The sequence below is a fragment of the Anser cygnoides genome, chromosome 3 (genome assembly GCF_040182565.1).
Source record: "Anser cygnoides isolate HZ-2024a breed goose chromosome 3, Taihu_goose_T2T_genome, whole genome shotgun sequence".
NCBI classification, from domain to species: Eukaryota; Metazoa; Chordata; class Aves; order Anseriformes; family Anatidae; genus Anser; species Anser cygnoides.
The window spans coordinates 49,309,335-49,329,411 of record NC_089875.1 but is presented as its reverse complement, the minus strand read 5'-3'; the positions used below and the strand labels follow the sequence as shown (position 1 = coordinate 49,329,411).

The 20,077-nt window shown below is 38.4% G+C and overlaps 1 protein-coding gene across 3 annotated transcripts in view; it reads right to left on the bottom strand.

The window, feature by feature from the left end:
* PRKN (parkin RBR E3 ubiquitin protein ligase) overlaps positions 1 to 20,077 on the bottom strand; it is a 758,965-nt gene that overhangs the window by 603,333 nt on the left and 135,555 nt on the right. For 2 of the 3 annotated variants that reach the window (XM_048067874.2, XM_066994150.1), the window contains one exon: positions 6,313 to 6,476. In XM_048067874.2, the coding sequence (XP_047923831.1) occupies positions 6,313 to 6,476 (164 nt within the window). Of the gene's footprint in view, positions 1 to 6,312; positions 6,477 to 16,867; positions 17,022 to 20,077 lie in introns of those variants that run through there. The other variant, XM_013186798.3, reaches the window with a different exon arrangement.

Here is a 20,077-nt window from a genome sequence, read left to right as displayed (position 1 = left end):
AAACACAATTCAAGTATTTGTGAATTATTTTTCCATTTTAGTTATTAATTAGTGCATAGCCTCTTTGGGTCTTTCCTTTTAATGTGGTCTATCAGCATAATCAATAACATGCTTTTTTCTTTTGAGGAAAATGGAGGAAGAAGAAAGGAGATGTCCCTCCTACCCTTGAAGTTATTCTAATTCAACTATAGTTTTTGGAAATGATGTGTAATTTGCTAAATAGTTTTTCAACAAAGTAGTTTGGAAAGGTGATGAAATAAAAAAGTGGGTTGACCTTTCTTTTACTGTCATGATTTACAAACTCATAAAAGTTATTACTCACTGTCATCACTCCAATAATTCCAGGTTCCTGAAGTTTTTATTTCTCAAAATTTTTACTCCTGCAATCTAAAGCAGGATCAGAAGCAGAAAATACACAGCACTGTAACTATACAAGCTGTATTATAGCCATGATGAGAGAAAGATTCAACAAGTGGCTGCGTAATGTGAGTATCCGGGCAGCAAACAAAAGCACATTTGATATTAGTGCAATTTTCAAGCTAATTTCATTTTGAAACACTATATGTCTTAAGAAGAACCACAGTGGTTTGCCAGGGAAGTTTCTTATCAACATATTGTATTTGGTGCAACTGGTATTGCAGTTTCTCTATCAGTGCCACACAAAGCAACTGCTCTTTCAGAAACGGATTTCATAGAATTTACTTAATGGCCTTCATGTTCCACATTTTAACTGCCTAACAGAAATGAAATGGAAATAAATAAATAAATCTGCTGCCTGAAACCGTTCTCACATATAAGAAAATAGTAACAATCATAGACTGAATGGAAATTAATTCCTTAGACTCCCAGTGCATTGAAACTCTTAGCAAAGTAGAAAATAAAAGAAACATTCAGAAATTTGGAAGTGATTCTAAATGGGCCATGTAGTACCAGAAGTACCATGAGTTGGTAAATCTCCTGTGAGAATGATGGTACCAGCAACCTTATTCCAGGGAAGCATGAACCATGTTTAGCGGGCAACAAAGTATTCATCTAGGTACCCAAACCCAAGTAGTTCTAGAAATTGAATACAAACTTGTACAGAGCACAGTCATGAGAAAGTTTGCAAAGAAAACCCTGTCACACTTCCACTACAATCAGCAGACCAACGAAAACATATGTCAGAAGAATCCAGGAGGTACCAGCAAAGTTCAAGGCCACCCTACAGAATGGAAATGCGCTACGAGGCTCAAAGGTTATTATATTAATGCATTATTAATTTATTTATTTTATAATGCATTGTTAATTAATGCATTAAAGGTTATTATATTAATGCATTTAGAGCCTGATCTGCTGGAACAGTTACAAAGCAACGGAACCTCTTAAACAGACATGGAAAATCTGTAGACCTGAGCTGGACCTGACTTAATTTCAAAATGCACATGGCTACGTGGTATTTTCTACATTCATTAAGGGCAAGAGTAAGGTATATAAATTATACGTGGTGCACCACAAGTCTTAGCAAAACTTACTCAACACAGAGTAAGTTTGTTCTCACATACAGCGAGTTTGCAGCTGTCAAAAGAACACAAGCGATGATTACTGTTACCTACACATTTAGCAAAGTCCGTATCACCTGGAAACACATGGCATCTCTAGATTTCCTTTTATTACTATAATATTCCTAAGAATTTTTCAGTTAGCATTTTCTGGTTTAGAACTACAAGACATCTTTCAGCTTTACAAGTAAGAACAGATCCAAAGGTCGATCAAATATTGACTGAAAATACTGATTTAAACGCACATACACAAAATCATTTTCTCTTTGAATTTCACATAGGATGACTGACTCAGACAGGATGTCTCTGAGCAAATCTCTCTAAAAAGCATTTATGTATGCAAACAGTGGCTCGACTGTATTCTGTAACCCCCAAGACTGCCTAATATAGAGGGCTTTCTCTGAATGATTCTGCATCCCAAATACAGAACTGTAGGATGTAACAAATGACACTACTTATTGTGTATTTCAAAATATCAATTCTATTCTTAGTGTTTGAGTTTACAACTAAAGTCAAGCACATTTTTTTTGCTATTTTGTGGTTTTTTTTTTGACACATTTTACAGTTGTGTAACACTAACTTTTTCCTTTGTGCCTTCAGTAAACTGAAAAGAAAAATATAAAAAATGCAGGAAGCTCTATTATATTGAGCTGTCCTTTGAGAATAAGGCTGCCATACGTTTATGTACACAAGGCCCTTCCTAAATATGTAATAGTTCAAATACCTGTTTCTGCTAAACAAGTTGTCCACTGAGAGCAACAGTAGTAACGGAGTCATATTTTCATAAATATTTCAAGTGTGAAAGATATCAGCTGAGGTCTATTGTCACAAGGTGCTCTGCCTGGCCTTAAGTTTTTCACACAATAGCACTGGGTAGTGCTTTCAGCAGAACCAGTTGCTCTCTGTACTGACCTCTAATGCTTACCATTCAGAAATCGTTCCACTACAAAGCATACTCTTTCCAAACCGCTGTCAAACTGCAGCACGCTAACATTATTTATAGCATTATATATATAACATTATTTCCACTTCCACTTCTTTTTCTCTGCTCTGAAGAGGTGATCATCTATGTTGCCATTCCCTTTTATTCACTTTCAGCTATGCTCACCAGCTTGCACGACCTTGTCATGATTGTTTGTTTCTTAAATGTATGTATAAATAATTTCAGGAAAGCACCTATATGGACGGATGCAGTCAAAGCCAAATTCACATGAAGCCTATGATCCAAGGCTCAAGCCTGTGTTCTAGAAAAATGCTAGCCATTTAGAAGCCTTCTCAATGAAGTACTGTGCAAAGGCTAACAAGTCCTGCCACTAATCATATCCTTTGTCTTCCGTCTCCAAAAACTATTTTCAACGTTTACCTGACACGGTCTAAAAGTGGCACTGAACTGGGAAACAGAAGACTTAATTCTGTCTCTCCTTTGCCACTGACTTTGAATAAGCCAGTTACTGATTCCCATCACATCATTTCTCTGCCTTATTCATTTACACTATAAGCTTTGCAAAGCAGGGAAGCTCTCTTACAGACTGTTTGCAAAGAGTTTCTCCACACAAGCCAATTTTGAACTCTCCCAGAAGCGGCAAGCCTACGCTAATATATATTGGCATCTGTTTCTATTATTAATATTAGTAAATTTCAAATAATTTGTATGAAGCAAAATTGGGTATCAATATATATTGCATATTTTGCCTCCAGAAGGCTTGTTAACTAACTTTGCCATTCTTGGACAAGGACAATATTTTTGTAAGCAGCAGTAATCTCTCGTTACCTTTCAATGTTCCTCATACCCAGCCACCTTCTGGTATTTCCTTTGGTGAATCTGCTATGAATGTGTTTTTCTTTTGCTCTTATGATTGACATTAAAAAAAAAATATCTTAGCATTGCTCTCATATACCCATGATAGCCTTCTGAAAGAATTCTTATTTTGAGTCTATGTTAATTAATTACTTCTATTCATTCCAAAGTGAACTGTAATCAGCCAGGAGCTCTTCATCATTCTTCAGAATATTTAGCACCCTTAAAATGACACCATTTGCTTTGCTGTTATGAAGCAGCTTATTGCTCTAACTCCTTCTTTTAAGATCCAAAGTTTTGCGTTCTCATTCTTCATCCAGTCATTACCAATCTTCTCTTAGTATGACTCTAACTTCTCTACTTGCTCCTCAGACACTAGCAAAGGTACTCATCTCCCCTGTACATGGTTGAATCATAGTCTACTCATCTGAAGTACCAGATTAAATGTCTCCAAATATATTTCACTTCTATCCTTCCCATATTTTTAAACTGTTGTTGATATCAAATTACTCACATAAAGATCTCAACTTGGCACTTTCTTCCTTATAATTAGTTCCCTTTAATGTTTGTCCAGCCAAGCTTCATTTCTTTTTCATGGCATTCAACTACCATGAAAGATTTTTCCTCTCTCTCCAAACAGGTACACAAACACAGCTTTCACATTCTCAGTTATGTCTTGTATCAGCTGCCTAAGATCCTAAAGTAGCTGTCAAGCCAAATCTAGTTGTTCTGTGAGCTGTGAAACCAATAAAGTTTGCTATCCTGGAGTATTTCCTAGATCCCTGCCCCATACTTCTGCAATTATCTCACATTAAAAATGCCATATAAAATGGTCTACCTAGAAATTCCAAGCTACTGTAAAATAAAATAACTGAAAAGTTCCATTTGAGTACAAACCTATGTTGTATTTTTCTTAGCCTGCATGCAAATCAGTAGGTCTAGAAAACAAGAGCTATTTAATTTTCTTGTATGTGATGTTAACTCTGGAATTACAGACGCAACATAAATGCCAGCAGTTAGTATTTCACTAGCACACATTTTACTAGCATTCAGCTGCTTATGCAAAAACCCCCAAACTGCCTTCTGTAGGAACTCAAATACTTCAAACCATCTATTGCTCTTCTTGTGTTGACAATTTCTACAGTGAATAGATACAAATACACAAATAAATGGCAGGAAAAAAAATCCAAATACAAAGCAGAGTAAAATAATTAAATATCAAGAACAAAAATGTAGTTGATACTTTGCTGATGATGTTAATCATTGGGTTATTTAAGGCACTTCAATACACAAGCATGGATTATACCATCTGAAACATTTTTTAAACTTTCTATCTGCTTTAGAAACCAAAAATCAAAGCAATAATTCTAGGCCCAGTTTATTAATAAAAAGTCTTGGCTACGTGTATTAATTCTCGAAATTAAGCAAATAATCAGCAGGCCAATATATCTGAAAAGCAATTTTTGATTTACTATGGCAAAAGATTGTACATAGTAGCTGATAACAAATCTGGTTAAAAGTGAAAAGCTGGGCCCAATGTGTGTGACATAAAATGGCAGTGACACCAATAACTACAGCTTCCCAGGAAATGCCAGGTGGCTCACAATCTTCTGACAGAATAACACAGACACCTAAATCTAGCAACTGACGTCTGACTTCAACTTTTTTTTTATTCTTCTATTTTCATACATATTTTTTCCACACACAACTGAAACGTATTTCAGTTTATGCCATGAATATATGCATCAACACTATTCACGAGTGATGCATTGCAGACTGACAATTCACATTTCCTTACTTTCTTTTGTGTGCTGGAACACCCTAAAATGTTTTGCAAAGCAATAAATATGACCACAGAGAAATAGTGATAGGTCATCAATACCGTAGAGGCTTTCTTTACCCAGACTTAGCAGCAACTCTAAGTACAGCAATACTTCTGAAACATGAATTAATCCAATTTACACCAATTAATCTGAAATATTTCTGCCTGTGAGGGACCTTTTATGTAATTACCTGTACTACTGGAGACTGTATCTGTACTTTTGTTACAACTTCAGAGTTACAACTTCAGTTTCATTGTCAGTATTCGCACTCTCTTGAAAGGCCAGTTGGTTTCCCCAAATTCCCCCAATGTCTTAAACGTGTGATCTTACGCTAACTCCAGACTGAGTGTGCTCTGAAATCCACATACGCTACTCACAAGATAAACAAAAATATTGACAAAGCATCTTTGGCAGCACTGGTAACAGCAGTAAGGACAACAAGGAATAGAAAGTTGAACCTATCTTTCCATGCTTACTAGGGCTCACCATGGATGAGCAGCTCTCTGCATTTATTGAGCAGAACAGCCAGCTAACCATCAGGAGATGAAATTCAAATACCCACTTACAGCCATTCATCCATGCTCCTTGCTGCTCTTAGCTTCACACATTTATGAATTCAGTGTTTTGGAGTATACCTCTGTGGGCTTTTTGATCTGCAACCACCCCTCCAGCAGCATGTTCACCTGCGCACGCGTGCAGCAGCGCACACAGCAGCAGCAGCCCTGTAGCTATCCTCCAGGGGTCACAATTGGGTTACAAATTCTATAAAATGTGCTGACTGTGCAGCCTGGTTTGGAGCAATTTATTCACGTCCTTCTTCATTAAGATTTGAATGGAATAAGTAAGATAGAAATTGAACAGATACAGAAATTGTGGCTTGCTTCTGTAGTCAGTAAACATTTATTCACCAGGCACAGCTCGCTCTCATACTCTCTCTCATATTCTCTCTCTTCCCCTACCCTTCCTGCTTGCTGTTTTAATGCATAATTAAGAAGGTCAGAATTAATGAAGCAGTGTGGAGTAAAGTTCAAGGAATCCCCAGGCACTATTTATTCTATTAGATCTCAGGCATGAATGTCAGATTGGCAGCATTAGAGGCAGAGGCAGTAGAGCTGGCAGCAGTCCAGGAGTGAAGCTACCACGGGAGGCTTACCTGCAGCGTCAAGTCGTTGCTGAGTTCCTTCCCTGCAAAAATCACCCGCAGCTGGTCAGCTGGAACCGCCAGTCGCTGTGCAACCACCTCCTTCAGCTGGAGGATGCTGGCATCCGACCTGAGCTCCACCGGGAAGCCATGGCTGGAGTTGAACCTGACAAACACTGAAAAAAAAACACAAAATACCTTTTAAAGTGAGCATCTTACCACGTACCTGTCCTAGTGTGACTGCGAGAGGCTTATTCTTTAGCTTCAGAAAGCATTCACAAGTTTAAAAGAAAAGCTATTAATACTGCAGCGTATCATTTTGAAAAGACAAACTGTATGGGATTTCCCATCGCAGAATACTTAGTGACCAATAAGCAAAAGCAGTGTGTTTCGCCCGGCAGAGTTATAAATTGCAGAGAACAGACAGAACCAAAAGGGACCCAGCTGGGCAGCAGGCCAAGCAATCACTAATTGGCACAACAGATTTTCGATTCAGCCCTACCCTTAGCAGGCATGGGGCACACACACTTTCTGTGCCCCTTGTGCTCTTCCCCACTGCATGGAATAAATATATGCAAGAAACTGAGTTTTAGAGCTATGATGCATTAAATAATACTAGGAAAAACAATTCATTGTCACACAGTAAAGCACGATCACATAAACTGGTTTCCCATAGGTATAACTCTATGGAAGATAATGATGGAGAGAAAAATCACACGCCAGCAGAAATGTCTGGGAGCGTAGCATTACACTGTGGTGTTTTCAGAGTTCACTAAAGCATCTGCAGTACATAACTCCTGCCGGCATACACCTTCAGTGCAGAAAATCACTACTGCACTAGCCATATCATTTTTAGAGCTGCAGCAACTGGTTTATGCATCCAGAGAAGTCTGGAAAATAAACTCTTGAGCTTACTGCCATTCAGCTGGCAGAGCTGTTTTTCATAAGGATGCTGAATGTGCTCATTGGGCCCATGATCAGGAAAATGACTACAAGAGCTATGAAAGAGGAAAAGCCTCCCTACATCCATATCAATCACTGGGACTGTATGAACAGTACACCTGAACCCAGTGGACTGCTTCAACCAATAGCTCCACAGCCAGAAAGCAAAGGAATTAGGAATATATATCCCCAATTATATATATATATATATCCCCAATTAGACAGTGGATACCTGAAACCTGAACTGTTTGGGTATTGACCGCAGCACCATTCTTCTTAAAGATTTATTTTCAATTCCCACTGCAATGCTTTAGCTGAAGACGTTATTCCCTGGAATTTTTGATGACTGACAGAAGCACAAATTTCACACAGTTTGAAGAAATAACAATTTTTAAACTGAAAACGTGATCTACGGTTTTTCAAAAACAAAGTTGTACCTGACCACTCCAAAAGTTGTCAAGTACTTTGAGTACTTATTATAAGAGTATATTTACTATACGTAAGAATATTCACTTTTAAAGTGTATATACACTATATTTGAATATAGCTGAGAATGCTGCCGCTGTTTTGCTGAGCAATGAATGTTGTAAATATACAATTTCACATCTTTAATACAGATTTTGATATTCCTGGATAATCTTTAAGGGACAAGGCCATATACCAGTAAATATTTCCACAAAATTTTAAGTGTTGTACTTAAAAGTACTTAAAACTTAAAAGTACCCTCTTGATGTACTAAAATACAGGGCAGGATTGCATAATGCTGTGTCAGCAAAGTGCAGTGCCTATGCCCTGCGATGTGTCACAGCTTCCTGTATTACATCTTGTTACTGGTTTTGATTTCTATTTAAAGATGTTCTGGAAATAACTGAACTGTGCAACCTTTATATTCAGATCATTCAGAAAAATCCGTGGATTTTGAATTTTATTTTGATTGTGGTTTAGAGACTAAAGGATGAATTATAGGACAAAACGTAGTTCCAATTACTAAACATGTCCCATCTCTTCAGGAACACTCACAATGTTCAACTATAAATAACATTGTCTTGGCTGATAGCAAAATATATAGTTAAACCAATGGGAAATATGCTTCTTTTATACGCTAAACTCTAACTATGTACATATGTATACACACATATAGATTTATATAGACATGCTCACATAAACACATAATGTGCATACATGTGCATCTGCAAGGACTTCTTAACTCTTTTTCTTTAGTCTTATGAAAGTCAGTGCTGTTGGTTTTGGAAATGAAATAAAAAGTTAGCAAATGCATTGATTCTGCAAATCAAATGTGTTGGTAAGAGGAAAGTGCTTGATAAAAGAAACATAAACAGGCAAAGGAGCATTTAAGTGAATTTTAAAGCACTACTCATTTTCCAAAGACAACAGAAATCCAAAGCACTTACTGCAAGCATAATTCATGTCCACCACCAACAGCTGCCACCCCTTCCCCCACAGAAGTGTATTTTTATTCATCACCAACAGGTACAATCTCTCAATCCCAGCGTGTACAAGGAGGTAGAAGCGTCCATCCCACAGTTGTAACATGAGCAAAGGGGAAGGGAGGGAAGCAGCATTAACATTTTGCACCCAACAACAAAGATGAGAACTATTCTCCTACAAGCCTGAAGTGCTGACTCAGAAAAATGCAGGAATGCCAAGCTTTCCTTGCTGGAAGGTTCCAGTCCACAAACAGTTAATTACCATTACACATTAATTCTATCAAAAAGTCTGCTGTCCACCAACTCTCCATCCATCAACTCTTTTCAATGCAAAAGCACTGATGGGATCTTTGCTTACCTGCACAGAGCATAAAGAAAACTAAATACAAAACTTTAATCTGCTGAATAAAAACAGAATTTCACCACTATGTTCCAAGCTGCCTCTTTAGAAAAAAAAAAAAAGTTATTTTATTCCTGGAATTTCAGCTCAATATTAAATCATTGCTATCAAGCTGATACTCCGGACAGCGCATATTACTCGAGATCTCAGCTGAAGTTACACAAACCTCCGACACCCCTTCCGAAGTGCACAGTCTTTGGAAAGAGCTTGAATTTAAAGTATGTCTACTGGAAGCTAAATAAATATTGGCTTCACAGAAGATTAGAGAATCTACCTCAATCCTAAACTTCTGATGGAAATCCAGAAGAAAGCCATCAAATTATTTACATTAGCAAGTAGTCTAGCCCAGCTGAAGAAAGGAGGCTCTGCTTGGGTCAGCTCTCCTCCTCCCACATCTGTAAGAGGTGACAAACCATAAAACTGGTCTCATAAAAGGAAAAGTGAGACTTGGCCGTCATGTTAACAGAGAGAATCGCACAGATCTGATTCCTAGAAGGATCGAGAGATACCTGGGTGCTTTTGTAAATGTCCCTTAGTATCTCTCTCTTAAATATTTCCACTTTATATGCACACATTTTAAGCATAGTGCTGAATGCAGGAAAATGGTAGCACTGAAAGAGTGAGTAAAATAGAAATGCATAAATATTTCACTACAACTTTCAGATATCTAAGGTTTACATCTTCATGCAACAACTTCAGTCTTACATTTAACACGTTTGATGGCATTAATCTGTTTGGAAAGATCAGCAACTAATACATAAGTGGAACGTTTTAGAGAAAGTAACTTTTAAATGTTTCTCACATCATTTCCCATGTCTTATATAACACACATTTTTCAAGCATGTGCCTACACAGCAAGAAACTTTTTGTCAGAGGGAACACTCTTGGCTCTGGGGACAAGGGCAGAAAGTGCATTTGCACTGAGCAGTGTCTTTCCCCTAGGAAACTGATACGACAAAATCAGAATATACAGGGTTGCAGGGTAAGTGAAACACATTCAGGTGTGAACAAGACGTTCAGGATCATATATAGAGAAACAATGGTCTAGCATGCAGCAGCAGGTTAAAACTGCTTAATCAGAATAGAACAAGTTTTTGCAGGCAGAGGCTAGTAATTCATGGAAACAGAAGCTGGAAGTGAAAATGCTACACCACAACATATATATACATGCACAAACTGGACAGAAAGTGGAGGCATACAGACATAAATATTGAGTAGAATAAAAATCTCAGTTACCAGTTTGGAGAATTTTTAGCACTTTTAGACTTGCTTTCATCTTGGATAAAAGAATTCAACGTATTTGAACATTTGTGTAACAATTTGTGTTCTTCTTGCTGAACAAGAAGTAATATATGTTAAAATATTTTCATTCTGCAGCACTTCATGGAAGTAAGTATTTCTTTGTTCTTCCTGCTGACTGCTCTCTGTTTAGGTTATTTCCCTCAGAACGTAGCACCAGCATTAATCTCAGAAAGACATGGGGTACTATGGACCAGAGGAATTTATAAGGTACCGTGCTAGTAACTGCCCACCACTTAGCTTGAAAGAATGTTCCCAAAGAACTCAGCTGCTTAGCATTTATTTGATTTGTATTCAGCTGGCTGTAGTAAACAGAAGTTTTAAAGCTAAAAATATTTTTTAATTTAAATTTTAATTATTTAAAGCAATTAATAGCATTATCACCTCCGCAGTGACTTATATTAATAAATTCAATGTAACGAGACGCTTCATTCATATAAATACAACACAGAAATTCACTAGTTCTCAAACACAGTATTTCTATCCCAAAGACCTCGCGTTTCAAAAACAGTCTGATCTATCACTTCACCCACTACCAAAACAGGGTCAGCAACAAAATTCAGTCACTTCGGATACAATATGTTAAATAGCATTTCCAAGCTAAATAATTGTTAGTGAAGGCAACATAAGCAAGTAAACAAGATTGTGACAAAATCTTGTGCAGCTGAAGACAGCACCGCTCCAGGCCACCTGGCCATGCCTTATGCATCCAACCGAGATACCAAAAGAAATGTGCACCTGCATCCCAGCTGTGCCTGTTTACAATTCAGCATCTTAGTACAAATTCAATGGGAAATTCAAGTAAATGCACAGATGCAAACTGGATAAGCTCAGACACAAGCACACAGTGGGGAGGAGGTGCTGGGGATCCGCAGGATGCCTTGCGAAGCCTGCAAGCAAGCTGGTGGGCTGACACCCCTGCCAGGACCACAGCAGGGCATTGCTCAGAGCCCTGCCATTCTGCAGCCTTTCTTTTTGGCAAGTCATACCAAAAGTGCCAGGCTTTAAAAACCACTGTCATCAGTTCTACAGATTTTCCAGTGCTGAATCAAAAAGATAAATATTGCACGCTTCTCACAAGCAGAGTCCCAGGTGCCTCCCAACTGTGAAGGCAGTCCCAATATACAGAACCAAAGAAACTGAACTGTGTGCCAAGAGTGGAACAGGTTGTCAATGTTTTTACACTGACAAATGCAAAGCATAATTTTCAATTTTGACATAAAATAGCCAATTCCTTTTCTGCCTTAATCAACAATCCTGCTTTTCCCACACGCCAAACAAGCTGTAATCTACAAGGGATGAGCTGAAGCAACAGAACGTACTCATTTAAACTTTAAGGTCTTAGTACTTATTGCTGAGCAATGACACTGAGTCCATGACAGTTATGACAGCTCCAAATATTCCTTGTTCTGCCTTCCTTCTAGGGGCAAGAAGTGTATAACCAAGGTTTAACCCAAGGACAACATGAAATATGTGAAGCTATTTTTTTCCAGAGCCCTTTCCCTACTAAAGTCAGATGACAAGACCTTTAAAACGTATTTTCCTAAGAATGAAAAAAGTGTCTTGTGACATCATCTGTCTGTGGTGATCAGTTCCTTTTTGGCTCAGCACATGACTTGAGAACATGGCCCTTCTTAGCTCAAAACCTACATGTAGACTATCTCACATGAGAATATATGAGCCCTTCCTTTTCAGTATAGATATTAAATTATTCTCATAAACTGGGATTAGTAGTTTATTCATTACAACTAACCAGCTTAGTGCAGATAAAAAACAGGATGCACAGAGCAGGTAAATAACAGAAGAGAAGGTAGAAATGAGGATAATGTAAAATCCTCACCACCTGTTAGAGTAGTCCCTGCTGCCAGCCCCTCTGCTACAGTACAACTGGGAATTACCTCTCAAGGAACAGGCTGAAGGCAGCTGTACCTTTCTATTTCATTATATAAAATAGAAACTTCTTTTTTTTTCAGATGCTTGGGGCTCTTGCATCCTCAAACAAATGGCAAGATGCTGTTTTATTATTTTAATATTTATATTTAAAGAAAATAAGATGTTTTTGAAGGCACCTTATAAACCCAGAGTTAATATCAACTGCTGCTTCAGATTTCTACAGTCTGAATTATGGAAATCCTACCATAGGATAGATGTAGTGTGAGAAACTAGCAGCAGAACACAATATAATGTGATGGCAGTAAATCTTTTTCCACAACTTTTTATTATTTCCTGGTTTTCAGCATGCCAGGGGAATTGCAAAAAGGGAAATAAGTAAAGGAAAAGATTAAAGAGGAGCAAAAAAGAAAAAGAGAGGAGTTGGGGAGACTGTGCAAGCTGAGGTCAGGACTGTGATGGAAAAGCTGACTTGTGACAGGCTTTTATTAAACAGCCAGTCAGCACCTGTTACTGAAAGTCCACATAAATGGTTAAACAATTCTGTTCAAAGATCTTTGAAGAGTCTTTTTGCAGCATCTCCAGCAGCCTGGAACTGCTTGCAGCCTTCTTCATAGATGTGTTGGTTCTGCGTCAGAACAGGAGACCTTCCCAGCACTTGCTGTTCCCAGGAACACTAGGGAGCAGGGAGGTTCACTCACAGCCATTTTAAATTTATGCCCTACATCCACTACATCAAATCCTGCTCTGAAGTCTGCTGTCACTTCCATAAAGCTCAGGCTACCTGGCTTTCCTAATTTTGTTCTTAACATATCTATATAATAAAATTAAATCTCATCATTAGAGTAACCAGTCCCTTAGGAATTTGTCTAGTCACAGATACCTTTCATCAGTTAGCAAAAATACCTTCATTTCTCTCCAAGAAAACTCTCAAACAGGTGTCTTTTCATCAAAAAGTTGCCAAAATTCTCACAAATTGGAGCAAACTTAAGTAAGATCCAGGTACTCGATGCCCTTCCACTGATCATACTGCCAGTGATTCCCCTCTGTAAAGAGGGAAATCTAGCTAGAGAACCTCTACTGTCTACACGAGGAGTGAGACAGTATCTTAGTGATTTCACATATTTCATCTGTGGCTGAATATCAGCACCTGTCCTGAGACCAGCAGGTTGCCAATATTGCAGATATTGATGAATTGCTATGATGATTTTCTGGCAAAATGCCCTGCTGTGTATTTTGCACCAGGTCAGGTAACTGCAGACTGACAGGTATATGCAACAAAGTTAGCCACAACTTAATGAGTTAACATTCATTGCTGAGCCATGATAACTGGCTACATTAGGCCTCTTCGATCATTGCAACTGTAAAATAAAACACATTAATGTAAGCCAACTTCACAGCCACAGCAGAAAAAGAGCCTACACAGGCAATAAGGAGCAACTCATTAAGCTAAAGTAATTTGGTTGCTTCTGATCATTTCTAAATTACCTTCACCTAACAAATGATTTTATGATGTAGTCGCACATAGAGCAATGCAGTAATCTAATATAAACAATATCTATAAAACCCCATCCTTAGTGAGGTTATTCCTCTCCTTAGTAAATGATAAACTGTCTCATAGAAACATCTTTACTTCGAGCTAGCACTAAATGAATATCATAAAAAAAATGTTCCTTGATTAGTAACTCAATGTTTTAGATTAGATTTCTGTTTTATATCCTTTTTAAATAAAAATCATGATTGACTTTTATTCAAACAACTATTTATCATGGAAAGCAACATAGCAGTATTCATAACTGCTATATTCATACCTCATGGCTGTTTTCTACAAAATCACTAACAGCATGGAAAGGGTGATTAGGGATTGGGCAGTCAATTCTGTTGCAAGATTTAGATGGCATCAAGCTGAGCTGGTAGGAACTAGGTTCAAAACAGACAATGCTACAAGGAACGGACCCTCTGGAGCTCTCTGCACCAGAGTAGTAGTAGATGCAAAATGCATAGCTTGGGCTCAAAGGGAGAAAAGAAACTGACTGACATATTCTATATGAATAAACTCTCAGTAAACTCTCTACTGAAAAGGACAGGATAGCATATACTAGTAAGAAATAGTTCACATGTATGCTTCTAGCTTGAAGGGCCAGGTCTTCAAGTCATGTGCTGAGCCAAAGAGGAACTTACCACTGCAAGGCCAGTAAAATAAACAAATACCAGTACAAGTCTTCCCCCAACACCACACCTGTTTTCAGGAAAATACTTTTTAAAGCTTCTGTCATTTAAGTTAAAAATAGTGGTGAGCTGTGAGAATATCAGGGAGACATATCACCTATCCCTATCACTTTCCCTACTCTCTTTCTTGAGGCGTCTGCTTATGGTCACTGTCAGATACAACAATGCATTGGGTTAAACAGACTCTGGTGTACTCTGGCAGCTCTTCTGTAGATGTCACGGACTTGCATTTCCAGACACGTCGTCCATAGAATGTAACAATGAGTGAAATCCAGCAAGTAGTCAGGTTAACAGTCTCCCATCTCTTCCACACTACTGAGTAATCCAAACCCAGTACAGACACAATTCAAAAAGAGAACCCACTACTACCTTCCTTTCTGCTAGAACTACACGTGCACATGTTATTGCTTTCTTATATTGCAGTGAGAAAAAATTTAAACACAGCAATTCTCACAGTAACCTAATTTTGTTCTAGGAATTAGGTCTCTTAATCCAAGAGACAAGGTAAATTTGTCCAGTGAATTATTTCCTGTGAATAATTCACTAGTTTTACTGTACCCAAATTCTCTTTAAAGTTTGAGAAATGCATAGCTAACTCAAAACTACAATTATGATAGTATTTCCTTAAAAAGTCTCTTAAAAATGCTATTTTCCTAGCTATTTTGTCCTGATTTACTGGGTGCTTATATCAGCACAAAGCTGCCATGAACTTCCTTGATACAAAAATCAACCTACATTCATGTTTCATTTTAAATAGACGCATACTGTTCTTTAATGCGCTTGGATATGGGTAAGAGTCTTTAAACTCTACATATTTCCAGCTATATGCTACAGCTGTCTGTATTAATAAGAAGTATTACATTTAAAAATAAAGTGTATACTCTTGCAGCTTTTAAATTACCCCTGTCCTGTGGAAGGATGGACCTATATTTTTGCAAAGACTGCATGAGTTCAATGAAAGTCATAAGAGGGTCAGAAAAACGTAAGTAGGAAAGTCGGACTTGTAATATATTGCAATAGCTTTAAGGCTGTAAGAGGGACTGCAGGGTGGCAACTGCAATAATGAGATTTCACTCTTTTAACAGTTATGCTCATTTGCAGTTCCCCAGGAAATTTAACACATTTGTCTTATAGTGTCTACATTCTGTTAGATACTAGAAGCATTACTTGACAGCTGAAGATCCACTAACACGATGTATGCTAAATGTGGCAGCTGTCATACTTCACTAAGAAAGGAGCTTTCCAATCTCATGAAGTTTGTTAGCTGTTCAGTGCAGGACAAAGGAGCATCAGCATTCATATTACAAATATTAAAATATGGACAAAAATTGCACAGATATATAACATGGAATGGATACATAAAAACAGATTCGTTCCATACATAAAAAAAGACCAGAAATCCAAGAGAAAACATATATACCTACCCACCTACCTATATGAAACTCCTTATGTTCACTTTGTTTAACTTCTACAAGAGCTACTACAAATAAAGTCAAAACTCAAGGGAATAAAAGTTGTCACAGTGCAGGCCATGGTTATCCCAATACATGGTTATATGTGATATAGCCAAGTGTCTTGCATTGAAGGAAGGGGATGAAGCCAGATACTCCAGAGAAAAGAAACAGAATAGTGCTTATTCCTCCAGCATTTACGTGTCCAACATTGATTTTTTTTTCCCATGTCTAATTTTCTTTGCTTTTACTCATTCCATTTGTGGGTATTCCAGTACCATTAAAATCACTTTTTCATTTGTTTTAGAAGATACACAAGTGACATTACAGTTCAATCACTGAGCACTCAATTTTAAAGCTACTTTTTATAGCCCTCTTCTTAAGCATCTTCACGATTAACCTGTTTTACTAAAAAATAGTTATCCCTCCAAGTAGAAAAGTAAGCTTCAATACGGTCATAGCCCTGCTCATCACCTTTAAATGGCGACCCCACTGTATTTCCTCATGCACTTCTTTCCTTTCAAACCATAGGCAAAAACCCGCTCTCTCTCCCCACCCCAGACCAGTCTTCCCAACCACAGAATTACTGCAGCAGCAGATGACCTACAAGGATGATTGCTCTGCAAAACAGCTTGGGAAGACACTGTCAGGACCCTGGAGGCACCACTAGTCCCAACTGTTCCTGCCTGGCTTCCCCCATGGCCTCTCTCACACCGCCCATGACCAGGACCTCTGGAGCCATCCCACCCCTAGAGCCGCCAGTCCCTAGAGCTATCAGAGATGGTGGCAGTGCCCCTGCCCAGACAAGGCTCTTGCTGTTCCCACCTGGGCTTCCAGATGGACAGGACCTGTCCTGCCACCAAGCCCACCCCCAGCCTGCCCCCCACCACACACACAGCCTCACTCACCCACTGTGGGACCATGCTCCTGCCTGGGGCTGCTCTGCTCCCATGGAGCAGCCATACTGGGGCTACTCCTACAAAAAGCCACACAGTAATAAAACACAAAAACTCTTCAGTCACAGAAGAAGTAGGAACCTCAAAACAAGCTCTAAGACCTCACCTATGTGGAGAGAGACTGAGAGCACTGCTGGTGGCAGCTGGCTCCTGTTTTTTAATCAAGATGTAACGGGGACCAGGTGGGTGTGGGCGAGCCCAGGTTGGCACAAGGGACATGCTGCCCTTGCTGGTAATGGCACAGCTGAGCTCTTCTGCTGCCTTGGTAGGGATGGGAAGTGATGGTGTGACAGGAGACCTGGTTAAATCTCAACTCTCAGGCCCTGCTGGAGCTGGTCGGCTGCTGGGCAGCCCACAGCCTAGGGCCTCAGTGCAAAAAAAGGTCCCTGCTGACTGCCCAAGGCTGGTGGCCATGACGTGCAGCCTAACCGTAGTGCCCACTGCTCTCCATTTGAGGTCTTCTGGTGTGATTTCCAAAATTGCTGTCATGTGAAACATTGAGAACAGGATGAAACGCATCAGTGTGACAGACTGCTCAGCAAAATGATACCTGCTCTGCTGGAGACCCTCCTGAAAATGCCACGATGTCTCTCCTGGACTCCCAGTGGCTTCCAGCAGCAGGACTGCCCATAGGCAGCAGGCCTGGGCTGCCTCCCTGCTGTGTAGCCAAGCATAGGGCTCTCCAAAACCCCAGATGCTCCACCACTGTGTGAGACACAACCTCTGGTTCCACAGCACTTGGCTTCCCACCTGTGCTGCGTTTTGCAGGGCCACCCACTGCCTGCATCCCTGGCATGGACAGACCACGATGGCTGCTGCAGCTCCCCGCAGCCTGCTGTGACTGAAGAGTTTGCAGAATGGTGAACTGGTAATGGTTTTGATCCTATTAACATTTGAAAAATATGTTTTGTTCCAGAACGTACATCACTTTTGTAGCAGCCTGAAATTCACCCTCATGGTTACTTTTATTCTCTGACAGGTCTAAGTTAAATTCTCTAGTCAGAATTATACCCCCAATTTCTAGTTAAAAATCCCATGTAATTACTCTAGCTTTAGCAAAAAATATCTTACATAATTGCTGCTATGACAGTAAGAAATAACCCTTTAACTTTAGAGACCTATAAAATTATGGATCAAACAAAAAAAATCTAATTGTAGAATACAAATGTGCATCTATTTTCTCTTTCAAATTAGTTTACCAAAAAAAAAAATTCTTCTTCTTTTTTTTTTTTTAACATTTACTTTTGCTATCTAGCTCTCACTTAAATATTCCTACATTAAATACGTCTTAGAGTAGATTCTAAGTCCCTGACACAAGAAAATATGCAGCAGCCACTGTTGTCAGGCATAAACACGTGGCCTGAATTGACTGCCAAAAATAGTCTGTCATTCCTACTGTAAAACTGCTAGTTAGCTGGAAAAAAGAAACACATTTCAAATATCCCAGTGTTATACCAAAATTGTATGAATTCAGCATGTTCTCTGAGCATAAAGAAATTAATTGCACCTATTCAAAATATACTGTGTACTGTCATTTATAATCACCTCTTCATTATATTAGATGTATAAAAGTAGGTGTGTATATATATATACGTATATATATGTATAAAATCCCCATTTCAGAATGTTGTCACTTTTGTACAAAGTGAAATCCTTATTCACTGAGAAGACTTAGACATGAACTTGCTGAGTAGGATGAGAGTAGGAACTACAGTACTCAGCTAACAAAAAACAAAAAAATGCTTACTGGGCAGATGAATCATATACTATTACAAATATGAAAAATGAATTACTCCAAATCATACAGAAATGCCAAAATACAGAAGGCCTCAGATTAATAAATGGTGATGTATATAGTACATCAACTGAATACAATGGAATAAAAAATGGCAAAACATTGCAGATACTGTAAAAGAAAGGCTTCTATTTTCTTTCTTTCTTTCTCTTTTTTTTTTTTTTTGTTTTTTTTTGAATCACCACTAAGCACAGCTAAAGCACATTGTGTGTATATATATATATTACAGATATGCACACCAAATAGTGAAGATCATGTGAAGCTGTGCTGTGCCACAACTTTAGGGCGTTTCCTGGCACTTTACCTCTGCCAATCTCTTTTGCTGGATTTACTTGTAATATTCCACACATCAATGACTTTGAGGAAGATGTTTTCTGCCTTTCTGTGTCAGATACAGGTCAATAGCAGATATGAAATTCGATAGTTCAAGACCTGCAGACCTATAATTTCAAGATATATTTTACTAGAAAGCTAGGAAGCTATAGGTTTTGATATTAAAATCTAGGATGACTATATAAAGTAATTTCATCATTAAAAAGGAGGCCTCAATCTGAAGTTTTAGCTTATTGCCATGATAGATCAAAAGACCTGATATATAAGAATAGACTACTGTATCTAGCTCAGGCCATAACTCCTCTGGAAAAGTACATTTCTATTGGCAAATGCAGTGTACCAAAGCCAAAAGTTTTGTTGGTATGTATGATTTAATGAGCACTAGATAGAGAAAATGATTTAAAAGATTTGCTTTGACAAAGGCAAGATCTGCACAAATTAAAATTTGACGTAACAGCTGAGTTGATAATAATAGGATCAATCAGTTTCTCCTTGCTGAAATGAAACGTTATTTAAAACAATTTTTAAGTTAGAATATCACTTCCATTTTTTTCTTAGATCACATTTTAGCCTCCCCTCCCCCCAAAAAAAGCACATTTTTTTTTTCCTCTTAATAATGAAGTTTAATTTTTTGAACAAGCAGAACTCTAAATCTACATTTGATAATGTGTGATTCTTTGAGCTGTTTTCTGCCATACATTGGAAAAGCTGAAGCTTAGAAGGGAGGCAGTAAGCACAGGCTTCATCTAGCCTTTGAAAATATGTAACAGTGCTACCAGCATGCATCTGCATTGTACAGTTCCACAAATTCTCTTGCAAAAATCTTGTTCTGCATGCCTCGCTTCCATAAGTGGAAGACAGAAATGCACCACCATTAGTGTGGGGCATATGAGGCAAAATACAGTTTGAAACAAGAGAATCTATCTTAATTTTGTTTGATTTTAAACAGATTGTTCTGAGAGTCTTTTAACTCTCTAAAGAAAATGGTGTAGGCTAATATTAAGTTATTATTTTGGACTGTATGTTTTGTTTCC